General features: G+C 33.1%; 1 protein-coding gene across 1 annotated transcript in view; it reads right to left on the bottom strand.

Moving 5' to 3' along the window:
* kri (uracil phosphoribosyltransferase krishah) overlaps positions 1-14,445 on the bottom strand; it is a 52,364-nt gene that overhangs the window by 20,407 nt on the left and 17,512 nt on the right. The window contains exons 4-5 of the mRNA XM_035356450.2: positions 14,010-14,072; positions 4,445-4,606 (exon numbers count right to left, since the gene is read on the bottom strand). Of these exons, the coding sequence (XP_035212341.1) occupies positions 4,445-4,606; positions 14,010-14,072 (225 nt within the window). The remainder of the gene's footprint in view (positions 1-4,444; positions 4,607-14,009; positions 14,073-14,445) is intronic.

The following is a 14,445-nucleotide window of genomic DNA, read 5'->3' on the forward strand; positions in this document are numbered from 1 at the left end:
ATAATTCATTTTTCTCAAAAAGCAATTCTAAATAAAATAATGTAATATAAAACACCAAATGCAAGCGAGAAATGAGAAAATGTCTATTCGGGGGGGGGGGGGGCAGTGTTGAAGCATATATGCTGAACTAGAATATCCATGGGAAAGCATATAGAAAATATAATAACAAAAAGGTTCAGGAAAAAAAAATTTGTTGTTTGGGATTTGGTTCTAAAACTGGAAGCAGAAGAACAAAATCCCATCTGTTTGCTATGCCTCTTTACGTAACACTCAAAACAAGAAATTCTTAAATGTTTCCAAGTGAAGGGTCGGAAAATACAAAATATTTCCAAATGCTAAAATTATACTTTTATAAACCATCATAAAACAAGTTATAATTCTTTTTTCACAAAAAGCAATTCTAAATAAAATAATATACAGTCAAAAGTCGTTAATTCGGACACCCATAATCCGGAATGATCTATAATCCGGACCTCAAAGCTAAAAACATTCTGTGCATGCGCCACGTTGGCACATGCGCACAGGCGTTTTACACGTGCGCTTAAGACCTTGACTACTGCGCATATGCATGTGCGCAAGTGCAGAATACGTTTTCGCCTGCGCATTTAATGTATAATGGACAGTGTAAGCTAAAATTATCTAATTATCTATTTCACTTAATGTTAATGATTGCGTTGTTTCTTAATCTTCAAATTGGATCCCGCTTATTATTTTTTGCAGACTGTAAGAGCAATTTTTATAAAAGTAAACTTGAACTTTCGATTATGTCAAATGGAATTTCCGATGCTGGAACTTCCAAAGGATCTACAAAACGAAAGTATGTTTCGATGTCCAACAAACAAAAAGTGGAATTGCTGCAAAAAATGGATAAAGACATGAAGAATGTGACAGAGAGGTTAGTGAAAATGAAAAAATTTCGATTGACAAGTTTGTCGGTATTCTCGGCACAGCAATTAACGGGACTTGAACAGCGGAACTTTGTAACTGAACAAGAAATTATGTCTGTTTATAGAATTAAAGAGAAAGTATTATCACATAAAATGAAGCAACTTAAACAATATACATTGAAAGAAATGTTTAATAAAGTAAACAAATAAATATTAAGCTTTTTTTTTTTTTTTGTAAATTTTGATACCCTTTAAATCATAATTGTTCTTTATTTCATAAATTACGGTTTCATATTTTTAATTTTAGAATTTCTGCATGCCATCTTACAAGATTTAAACTGATGATCTATAATCTGGAAAAATAGATAATCCGGAATCGCCGAAGTCCCAACGAGTCCGGATTAACGACTTTTGACTGTAATATAAAATACCAAATGCAAGAGAGAAATGGGAAAATGTCTATTCGGGGGGGGGCAGTGTTGAAACATATATGCTGAACTACAGCATCCATGGGAAAGCATATAGAAAACATAATAACAAAAGGTTTCAGGAAAAAATATTCTTTTTGTTTGGGATGTGGTTCTAAAACTGGAATCAGAAAAACAAAATCCCATCTGTTTGCTATGCCCCTTTACGTATTACCCAAGACAAGAAATTCTTAGATGTTTTCAACTGAGGGTTCTGAAAATACAAAATATTTCCAAATGCTAAAATTATACTTTTATTAACCATCATGAAACAAGTTATAATTCTTTTTTCACAAAAAGCTATTCCAGAATATATAAGGGCGTAATCAATGGTCAAGAAGATAAAACTGTTGAATATTAATAGTTGATTGGTTTGAAACTAAAAAAAAAATAAGAGTTTTAATGATTTTCCTTATATGTAACACAAATATGAGTAAGTGTCACTTAGGCAACCCTTCATGAAGATCCTCAGGCAGACGGCCCTCATGTGTGTTGTTATATTCAATTAAATGAATGAACAAAACATAAAGAACTAAAATAAGGATAAACTTTACAGAAAGAGAATGTTTTTAAAAAAATTAGCAGAAATGTCTTTATTCAGAACTATAAGAATTGTATAACTGTGACATATCTACTACATATAAGTAAGATCAAATTTTTTTCCCCATTTTCCAAGCTGAAAGGGTAGGATGAACTGTCAAGTTTGATGTCCTGGGAGTCTTAACAACATATCACTTTTAAAGGTATTTGTGTTAAGGATCTGGTTTTCCTTGTCATTCCCTTTTCATTCTTACAGTCCAGAATTCGATCATAACCTCATTCGTCTGAAGAAGAAACAAGAAAGATTCTACTAGTTTATGAAATGTTAAATTATGAAACATCATAAAAACAGAATAATAATTCTAGGTATTGAAGATAATAACTATCTTGTAACTTATTCCCATTCTTTCAAAAACTATATAACATTGCACAATTTTCCCCTTCCAATACGAAAGCTTTTTCCTACAAAAAATTTACAATATGAAATATATGAACAATGAATAGTACAAGCCATATTTAAACTAAACACAGCATATTTTAAATTCTTGTCAGTTTTCACCCTTAAACGTTATGCTTTCAGGCAAACTTTAAACATTAATTTAGACTTAAAATTCAACTAATCTGCAATTTAAATTTTAACATTTCCAAACAGTTTAAGTTTTTAATCATTTACACAGTACTCATTTTTGTTTATATTTTTAACCATTCTTTCCCTAGAAAATTTTTTAAAGAATTTTGATAATTTTAAATAAAATATACAACAAACATTACAAGGAAATACAACACTAAATAACATTTCTGCTTACTGGAACATTTGTATGAGGTTTCGTTGTTTATAAAGCTCTGAATGTTTGTAAATTTAAAAAAATAAGTTAATGAAATCTATGGGGCCTACCACCGGCCAAGCGGTGAAGTCGCTGAACACTGGTAGTTTGGTCCGAGTCTTGCGAAAGGGCTTGCTGCATGGGCGTTTTCATGGTTTTCCTCATGTATATGAGCCAGTTACCCTTAGAAAGCCTTCCACAAAGGTATCCCTCCCCTTAAGCAGATAGCCCTAGTGTGTTTTGCCATAATCTCAATAAACCCAATCTATCATGAAATCTATTGGATGCTTTAAAAAATGAGGAAACCTGATAAATTTAAAAAAAAAAAAAAACATCTATAAAATAACAAATGTGGGGGAATTTCATAATTTAAAAATATAACAGAATTGATTTTTGTTATCACATTATAAAGGCAATTAATCTGGTAAAACAAAATTAAAATCATAACTTAAAATTGTAGACTTAAAAAAAAAAAAAGGGTATACGAAGGAATAGAATGACATTTTTTATAATGGAAATATACATTCTCTTTTGTGTATCAAGGAGTAGTCTGATTTAGAATCAACTGCACCTTTACATTTTCTTTCCATTTGTTAAAGGAAATGTACCTCTTTCAGTATGAATCAAACTACCTAAAAAGGGCCACTGTTACATATAGCAAAAGGCAAATACAAACTTCTTGAAAGGGGAAAAGCACAAGGTACAAGATATAAAATATTTCCAAATGCTAAAATCATAATTTTATAAACAATCATAAAACAAGTTCCTCCCCCCCCCCATAAAAAGCAATTTTAGAATATATAAGAGCCAACCAATGATCAAGGAGATAAAATTTCTGAATACTAATAGTTAAATGAGTTCAAATTCCAGCAAAATAAGTGTTTTATGGATTTCCCTTATATGTAACACAAACATGAGTAAGGCTTCCTTAGAAAACCCTTCATAAAGACCCTTAGTGCGTTGTCATATTTAATTAAAAAAATGAGCCAAAACATAAAGAACTAGAGAAACACAAACTTTACAATAAAGAATTTTTTTTTAAAAAAAAAAAAGGCAGTGCTTTATTCAAAAGTATAAGGATTGTATAATTGTGACTATTACACATAAGTCAGGATGAAATCCCAGAGATTTAATATACTCCTTCAATCAACATCCAAGACAAGCATATATAGATATTTTCAAGTAAGACTTTTTTTTAATGAGGGAAGGGAGAAAGAAATTCATGCAAATCTTGCAATATGCACTTTTTTAAAAATATATATCCAAAAAAGGGTCTACTAATCTTAAAATGTCAGTTAAGTTATGGATGAGATTGGTAGAAATCAAATCACTTAAACTTCCCTCCTTATTTTTATATACATCAGAATATATACATTGCATATATTTTAAAAAAGATTACCATACAATTGATTTGAAACTCTTGAAATTTGATCTTTTTCATATCTGGCATGGCATAAAGGATGCTAAATATAGCACGTATCAAGAAATTAATTCTACGAATCTACAAATTATAAGTCTACGAATTAATAACTTGATGAAAGGTTGAATAGAATTATACCCAGCATGTACTATAAATTTATTGTACTTGATATAAAGTGACAAGTACTAAATCATCAACAAAATAGGATTTACTTTGCATTTTTAGTTAGAAAAATCTAACCAATATAAAAACAAATTAGAGACATCATACAAAATCTTTTTATCAACATTTGTTAATTATACTCACTCATAATGGGATACATTAAAAGCACTTTCCTGGAAGAAATGTCTTCTGGAAATTTAGCATACACTACATGAGCTTCATGAGTATCCTCATCACTTTGAATCAAAATCTTCCCAATTCTAATCGAACGACAACAATCTCTTAAGCCTTGCTCCATGGCTTCACCTGTGATAAACATGAAAATATTAAACATACTGCAATATTAATAACAATCGTTGAAGTTTCGTTAGTTGAAAAACATTTAATACAAAATAAATTGTACATAATGGTTCCATGCATTTTATTTATAGCTTATAAAAGGAATTTAGACCATATTTTTAAAGTCGAATAACTACAATAACTCTTACCAAATGCGAGCATTATGTCATTAACACATTGTGCGTATGGTAAAACTGCATTCCGGAAAATTATTTTATGGGAAAAAAAGATGATATAATAATTACAATTTATACTAAGGAAGTATGTAAAATTTACACAAAACTATATATTATTGTAATTAAAATGAAAAAGTGGAACAAATATTAATTATATGTATTTCTATAATTGCTTAATAAGCAAGTACATGATACAATTATTTTTTTAAATAGCTGGTGATTTTTACTTGGGACAATGCATGATGCACCTTATTAAATTTTTCACTACAAGGAGTACAAAGCTTTTTTTTAATTCCTCTAATAAAGTACCTTTACTTCATTTGGATCAATCTCCATTAGAAAATCAGACAGTTCCTTTGCTTTCTCTAGCAATTTATTTAATTTCTTGTAGATTAAAGTCTCTCAGCTAGTGTTATAAGAGTCACTTTAGTCTTCATTTGTCATTTCACAATTCTCCTTCTCCCCTATCTGAAAATCCTTTGCTGCCTATTGCTTTTGCAATTTAAGTTTCCTTGGCTTTATTTTGAATCAATGGCTCTCCTTTAAAATTGTTAACAACTTCTGCCCAGTGCTGATAACACCAAGCATTTATTGTTGATGAATTCACTCTGATGAGCTGAAACATTTCCCAAGCAAGCTGAATCATTTTTATAGTGTCTTATGTTGAACTGCTTCGAAAATGGCATTAGCATGTCATGCTTTCCTTTGTCTACTACTTTATTTGCAGTGATGTAAACCTTCCTGATGTAATAGATTTTGAATGTTTTTGTGACTCCTTGATATCTACTGGTTAGATTAAGAAAGCGGTGTTCAATGGAAGGAATAAAACATTTGAACAATACAATAATATATTTGGATGCAACATTGCAAGTACTTCAGTACACTGACGCAAATCACTAAATGTGGTAAAGAGTGCAAAGTTTGTTAGCACCTCTCATAACATGCTTTCTTTCTTCATTTGGGTCTAACTCTATTACAAAATTCAACAGTTTTTGAACTTTTCTAATAATTCGTTTAATTTCTTAACCCCTTCGAGCCGGGTAGCGAAAACGCGCGCTTATTGCGGAGGCCGGCAGTGTCTTCCGCGAGCGTCTCTCCAGGGCCGGGGGCATTTTTGCTACTAAGCCTAAATCCATGAAATCTCCGAAGTATCAACGCATTGTTTAATAATGCTCTATAGAGTATTTAAACAGCTTATGCTTCATAGATATTTTTATATATATACTTTAATTACCTTATTTCTTGTTTAAATGCATATTTTGCACATTTTATTTTAATTACTCACCATTTTATGATTTTTAACATTATACATCTGAAAACTAAATATATTACTTAAAATTCTCTTTTCGTATGAAAAATTTTAAAACAGGGATCTACACACAGTCCTACGTTACATTCCTTGAACTCGTAATAACTCATTTGCCGTTTTGGAGGATTTTTCCAGGAATGTGAACAAACGAAGCATCGTCGTCTCATTTTCTTATCGGTCTCTTCTGAACAAAGTTTTGGAAAATGTCTTTCGGTTAATCTTTCAGAATCAATATCAGAATTTCAGAACCAATATCTGAAATATTTTGCATCATTTCTGCTATTTCATGCTCTCTTAAACATTTTCGACGCTTCAACATTGAAACGGTAAAAACAGAAAGAATTCACGTCTAACAAGATCTAATTATTTTCTAAAAACTGAACTGTAAACCGAAATACAGTCAAAAGTCGTTAATTCGGAATGATCTATAATCCGGACCTCAAAGCTAAAAACTTTCTACGCATGCGCCACGTTGACACATGCGCATAGGCGTTTACGCGTGCGTGTTAAGACCTCTTACGACTGCGCATTTGCGTGTGCGCAAGCGCAGAATACGTTTCCGCGCGCGCGTTTTATGTATAACGGACGGTGTAAGCTAAAATTATCTAATTATCTATTTCAGTTAATGTTGATGATTGTATTGTTCCTTAATTTTCGAATTGGATCCGGCTTATTATTTTTTGCACACTGTAAGAGCAATACTATAAAAGTAAACTGGAACTTTCGATTATGTCAAATAGAATTTCCGATTCTGGAGCTCCCAAAGGATCATACAAAACGAAAGTATGTTTTGATGTACATCAAACAAAAAGTGGAATTGCTGCAAAAAATGGATAAAGACATGAAGAATGTGACAGAGTTTAGTGAAAACGAAAAAATTTCGATTGACAAGTTAGTCGGTATTCTCAGCACAGCAATTAACGGGACTTGAACAGCAGAACTTTGTAAGTGAACAAAAAATTATATCTGTTTATAGAATTAAAGAGAAAGTATTATCACATAAAACGAAGCAACTTAAACAACTTACATTGAAAGAACTGTTTAATAAAGTAAACAAATAAATATTAAGCTTTTTTTTTGTAAATTTTGATACCCTTTAGATCATAATTTTTCTTTATTTCATAAATTACGGTTTCATATTTTTAATTTTAGAATTTCTGCATGCCATCTTACGCGATTTAAACTGATGATCTATAATCCGGAAAAATCGATAATCCGGAATCGCCGAAGTCCCGACGAGTCCGGATTAACGACTTTTGACTGTACTGAATGCTTTAGCGCATATAAAACTTCTACTTACAATAAACAACTACCACGTGCGAATAAAGTGCGATTTAAAGAGACATCATAAATCACACCATTCGGAAACATTTAGATCTCCGTTTGTTTATATAATCAAAAACACGTGTATGTGAGTCATGCTTCTCTCATTTCGAGTAGAAGGTCTAATGTACATGTATCTGAAACCATATGGACATACAGTGCCATCTTGTGGCAGAAATTATAGTTTGAAAAACGTTCCAAGGTACTGGCACAAATACATGACAGTCGGTAGAAAACGCGACAATGCTCTGGCACGCCTGCGTGTCGGCCGGTAGATAAGTGTGTTCGTTGCTGGCACGTATACGTGACAGTCGGCGCGAAGGAGTAAATTAAGTTAAAGGCTCCCAATCTTCTTTATAATTGCTACTTTCACCCTCTGCTGGCGTTATAAGATCATCCAATTTTTCATTTGTTAGTTAGAAATCGTGTTTCTCAACCAATTCTTTTATTTTTTGCTTCTTCCATAACCTAAAATCTTTCTTCACCTACTGCTTTTGCAATTTGTATAATTTCCTTGGCTTCATTTTCAGTTGGTGGAAATCCTTTAAAACTACTGACAACTTCTGTTCAGCACTGATGTCAGCAAGCAGTCATTGTTGATGAATTCACTTATTCCCATGAGAGTTAATCATTGCTACGCAGTGTCTTACGTTGAATTCTTCCATAATGCCATCAGTGTATCATGCTTTCCTATGTGTTATATGTGCAGAGATGTAAACATGCCTGACATAATACACTTTGAATGTTGTTGTGACTCTTTGATCAACTGGTTGGGTTAAGGAGATGGGAAAAGGAATAAAACCTCATTATTTGGATGAAATGTTGTGAGAGCTTTAGTACCATGTCCTGGAGCATTATTAAGAATCAGAACTTTAATGCTCCAATTTTGCTCTTCTAAATAACACCTGAGCTCTTAAATGAATAAATTTTCAAACCAATCATTAAAGAGGATATCACAAAGATGCTGATACTCTGCAGCATACTACATATATACACAATTGCATTCCACAAGTCTGCATTCGAAAGGTTTTACTGTATTGTAATGCAGCCCCAAAATTCTTAAAATATTAAAAATATAAAACTTTCGATGTATCTAGATTATCAACAATTCTGAGATTTCTGTTCCAAAGGATAATATTTTTTGTTTCCTTATTTTCAATATACGAAGTGACCAAAAACACGTTCTTGCAGTTTCTGATATGACATGGAAGAGTGAACCCCAACATAAAAACAGTCGCCAAACCTGTCAATGAAGTGGTTGGAATGGTAGTCCGGATATTGATAAATAGTATAAAAGTGCATTGCATCGATACTTCACACATAACTCACACAGCGACTGATTGAAATGGATGCGTCAAAGGCGCTCATTTGGATTTGTTTGCTGCATCATTTTAAAGCGGGCCTGTCAGCAACAGAATCAAGCGGTCGAGCATGGCAATGCTGACTTTCTATCATGATTGCCGACAAACTCAGAGCAACTGTCTGTTTAGGAGAATGTAACTATTTTTTGATTACAGCAGATTGAAACTCTTCCAATTAAGGCCAGAGATTTGGCTAAAGAAACTGAAATAGATGCTGAACTTAGTCCCCTGCTATGAATACTACAAACCGGTGGTGAAGTGAAAGGAAGGGAGATGGAGTATAGTCTCCAAGATGGCTGTATAATGTATGGTCAACACGTTTGTATTCCAAAACGATACCGTGAGAATGTTTTGAAAGAGTTGCACCACAGACATTTAGGAATGTAAAGATGAAAGCAATTGCTAGATCTTACGTATTTTAGAATGGTATAGATAAAGATATCGAAAATACTGCTTAAAAACTGTTCTGATTGTGCAAAACATAAAATAGATCTTCCTCAGGTAAAAGTTCATCATTGGAGTACCCAAGCGCTCCAATGAAACATTCACATCGATTATGCAGGACCTATTTTTGAGCATATGTTTTTGATAATTTTCGATGCTCACTCAAAATGGCTAAGCGCCTATCCATTGAAATGATGCTCGACTTTCAAAACAATAGAATGTTTACGGGACTTTTTTGCACGATTCGGATTACTAATATTGTTAATGAGCGATAACGGGCCACAATTCACTTCACATGAGTTTAAGATATTTCTATAGAGTAACAGAATCAAACACAAAACTACAGCACCATTTAAAGCATCTAGTAATGGGCAGACTGAACGGTATGTGTTTACAGTAAAACAATCTGTAAGAACACTGCAAAATTATCCAGGAACTTTGAGACAAAAACTCGGTACATTTTTGATGCAATATAGGACAGCTCTGAATTTAACTACTCTACAGATCCCTGCAATGCTAATGCTGAAGAGGGAAATTCGAACAAGAATAGATTTATTGAGACCAGATCTCAAAAAGAGAGTGGAAGATAGAGTTTGAAAAGGAACCTACAAGTTTGCAGACTGAGGATTTAGAGTAGAAGATAGAGTAGATGTAAGAAATTATCGCCAATGGAGATTTGGAACCGTCCAATCCAAGGATGGGCAGCTTCATTACACCATCAATGCAGATGGTCAGCTATGGCGACAACATATCAATCAGATGTGTGATGGAGGAACCGTAACAGATGAGGGGTTCATACGTCTACCTCCAGCTCTCATGATTTCCAAAGAGCCTGATAAGAGTGGAGTTCCAGAACCATCCAAAGATAATAGCCACCAGGCAGATATATCTGTGTCGTCCTTCGAGCCCAATGTTGTAACAGATGTTTCATCTACTGGACCTACTGCAGTTACCAAAGAAACCAGCAGGGCCACAACCTTTGCGTCGGTCCAGTAGAATGCAACGTCCCCCAGATAGGCTGCAGTTATGATAAAGGGAAAGGGATGTAGTATTCTGCAGATATATGTGTGTATGCGAGTGATGATATATTTTGTAGATATAATAAAGTAGCATGTAGAGTAAAAGTGTGCGTCTTGTGAAATAATTACCCACGAAAGGATACATGGTAGCTGTGATATGCTGTTTCAGCTCCGCTAGATCAACAGGAAGGGAAGGGACAAATACCTTGTCCTTTAGGTACCCCCACAGGAAGAAATATTAAAATTAATTATTAGGTCTGTTCAGGTCTTCTGCGTGGTATTAAGTCAGGTCTTCAGCGTGACTGTTTGGTATAGGGCATGTTGTAGTCTGTGATTGGTCCAATCCATCAGTTTCCCCAAATAACAATCATACGGCAAGATGGCATCAAGCCCCCCATTAATCTCACTTAACTCACTCCTGAAGTAATCTCACATGTACGCTAACCAATGTGGTCGTGCACCACCCAGTTGGAGATGGAAGTTGTCAATGTCATCCTGCAACTGTGACATCAACCAAAGAGTTAACACATCTAAGAAAATGGCTCCTGTGGCAGTTTGTTTTTGAAAAAAGAAAGGGTTGAACACTTTCTTACTGAACACTTCACACAACACATTTACCTTACGGGGATCTCTCACATGTTGCACTATGAATTCGGCATTCTCTGTTCTCCAAAAGCGAACATAATGCTTATTTACCTTCCCAATGACGTGAAATGTTGCTTCATTGGTGAAAACATAAACGATCGGCAAAATAGTCATTTTCAAAAGGAAGCTGCGTATCAGCAAAATTCAAAGCACTTTTGTTTGTCAAAGTCACTCAGATACTGCAACACCTGCACTTTGTACAGAATCATTTTCAACTTCTTTCTCAAAATTCTCCAGACAGTGGGCTGAGAAATGTGCACTAAACAACTCGCCCTTTTCTTGTGGATTCCGATACCCCACTCACAACGAATAACAGAAAAAAATTATTCGTTATGCTAAAAGTGAAGTTCATGACAAAGTGATAATTGAATGGAACAGACAGCATTGCAGCGAGGGTGTGCCGCTGACGGGTCACATGCTAATAGTGCAAGCTAAAATATTTCAATACGAAATAAACTTAAAAACTGAATGCACATTGTTTAACCAAATTTTAAAATTGCCATGGTATAAGGCAATTAAGAATTTCAGGGAAAAAAGCTTCAGCTCATACTGAAGCTGCTGAACTATTTGCAGATGAATTCATTGAACTCATTAATAATTAAAAGCTATCTCCTGAACAAATTTACAACGCTGATAAAACTGGTCTTTTCTGACAATATGTACCGCAAAATATTTTTCAACCTCTATAGAAAAAGCTCCAACTCGTGTCAAAGATTCCAAAGCGAGACTAGCAATTTTAGCATGCACAAATGCAGCAAGAATGCACATGTGTAAACCTTTCCTAATCGACAAAATACATGATCTCGAGCATTTAAGGGAGTAAAAAGTTTCCCATTATATATCATGCAAATAAAAGAATAATGATGACACAAATGTTAATGGATGATTGGTTTGAAAATCTCAGCAGAATTCGAACAAGGCTCAGCAGAATTCGGTTGGTTTACCTGATAATGCAAAAATTGTCCTGATTGTAGACAACTTTTTGGCTCATACTAAGTTTTAGTGAAAGATAATGTATCCATATTATTCTTTCCTCCAAATTCTATGTCAATCATTCAGCCTATGGATATCAGAAGAATGTGCATGCTGAAATGCAAATATAAAGTAGAATTTTTAAAACCCATCTTAAATTTATTGAATTATGACCAGACTATTCAAGAATTTTTGAAATATTTCAGCGTAAAATCTGCTTAGTTGAGCATCGGAAGATCATGTGAGGATGTGTCTCCAGATACTTTAAAAAATGTTTGGCATAATTTATGGTCAGCTAGCATATTTCATGGTGGGGTTGATGAATATGATAGCTGTGAATGTGAAGGTTTTTGGATATTGCAAAACGAGGGTTAAATTTTTCATTTGATGGATTTTTTAAAAAAAATGTGGAGAAGTGGTAATAAATGAAGATGATATAACAGAAGTTTTTCATTGTGATGACAATGCCCCAACTATCAATTAGTTAATGGATGGCGAAATCTGTAGTATGGTTTTAGATCCAGAAAATACTGCTACCGATAGTGAAGAAAGTGACAGAGAGGTTATTGAAAATGAAAAAATTTCAATTGGCAAGTTAGTGGAAACTCTTGACACAGAAATAACAGGACTTGAACATTGGAACTTTGTAACTGAATAAGAAATTATGTCTGTCTACAGAATTAAAGAGAAAATATTAGCACAAAAAAGCAACTTCAACAACTTACATTGAAAGAAATTATTAATAAAGTAAACAAATAAATATTAAGCTCACAATTTCATATTTTTAGGTTTATAATTTTTACATGCTTTAAATTGATGATCTAATATCCGGAAAAATCCCAAATCCAGAATCACTCAAGTCTCAATGAGTCCAGATCTCGGACTTTGAACTGTATATACCAATAAACTGCTTTAGTAAATATTACAATTCAATTTTAAAAACCAGTTCACTGAACTAAAATCATTTAAGGAACCAGGTCTGCTGAACAGTGATAATCAACTGAATCCCACCATTGGCCTTGTCAGAATTCTCAGTCACTACACTATGAGTAGAAACTGATTACTTTTAAATGCAGGAAAAAGTATAGCATTATTAAGTATCCCACTAGTTCTTTAACATTAGATTTAATGATTTAAAAAAAATTATATGGAAAATAATTAATATTTAATTTTATATCACTTGGGTATTAATATAAATTTGCAGTATCTAATATTATATTTCATATCTAATGATTTTTTATTTTAGCTGTGCTAAAATTCACGTATAATATGAAGTCCAAGATCAGAATCATCAGGACTTTCGCATTTTAGATCATTAATTTAAATCTAGTAAGATGACATAGACATGGCAACATTGAAGTTTGACTTAATGTTTAGATCAGACAGAAAAATGCTTACCCCCCTCTCCCAAGGGCAGGCACCGTGTGTCAGAAATTGTGGGCAGCAAAAATCTTAGAATTTATAGCAGCACCAAGCAAAAAAAAAAAAAAGTTAGATGGAATGTTTAGAGTTTAATGAAGATAGCAGAATTTAAGACCAACAGAGATAATACTGAGCACGGGCAGCAAATTGCATAATGCTCGCCCAGCTCTCTTTACAACAACTCAAGACAAAAGTGATCCTGACCAATATCAATCAATGCATTGTTATTGGCACAGTGCAACTATCTAGCCAGCAGGTGTTTTAGCATGGCTGGGATTTCAGTTCCTCCAGAGAAAAATTACATTTACTGCACACCAGCTTACTTTTATTATATCCTCTTCCAAGACTGGTAAATGAGGACAATTTTTTTATTTTATTTATTTATTTTTAGTTGATGGTCTGGAAGTCTGGGTCGGAATGCAATATTTACAAAGAACAACAATAGCAGGACTTATGTTTAGCTGTATACTACAATTTGTGATCTGTTTCCCTCTTATGTTACTGCTATGTTAATATATATCTGCATGAATTAAAAAAAAAAAAAAAAAAAAAAAAATGGGGGCACAAAATAAATTATAAACTTTTAACATCATAAAAATTACCAAATACAATTTTTAAAAAATATTAATAAAAAGGGGGCAATTTTGTAGACCAACAAACTCAAAATATCAGTTTATTATGAATAAGCATTTAACTTACCACTTCTAACTATGCTAACTCCACAGTTTCCTTTCAAGTACTTTAATCCTTCATATGTTCCGCCTAGCAAAATTTTCCTATTTTTAATACATATAGATTGACATATTTTAAATAAAAAATTTTAAAATGAAATATTATGAAAACAATAATAATAACCAAAGATACCACAATGCAATAAACTTGTGATAATGATGTAAGAGTCAATAAAAGAACATTACTGAACTTTAGGATACACACATACCTGATTATGGTAAATCACACAAGATTAAATTTTGCAAAGCTACCATTAATTTCACTTTTCAAATTAAAAATTCAATGGATACTTGTTGAATGCACTTGTTGAATGCACTTCTGTTCTGCTACCAGGATCAGATCCAGAAGTGTATGAACGTGTATTTGAATGTATGGGCATTTATGTGTATATGTATACACACAC

Source organism: Stegodyphus dumicola, chromosome 9 (assembly GCF_044657685.1).
Source record: "Stegodyphus dumicola isolate Sdum_Otavi_A_Nest chromosome 9, ASM4465768v1".
In the NCBI taxonomy this organism is placed as follows: Eukaryota; Metazoa; Arthropoda; class Arachnida; order Araneae; family Eresidae; genus Stegodyphus; species Stegodyphus dumicola.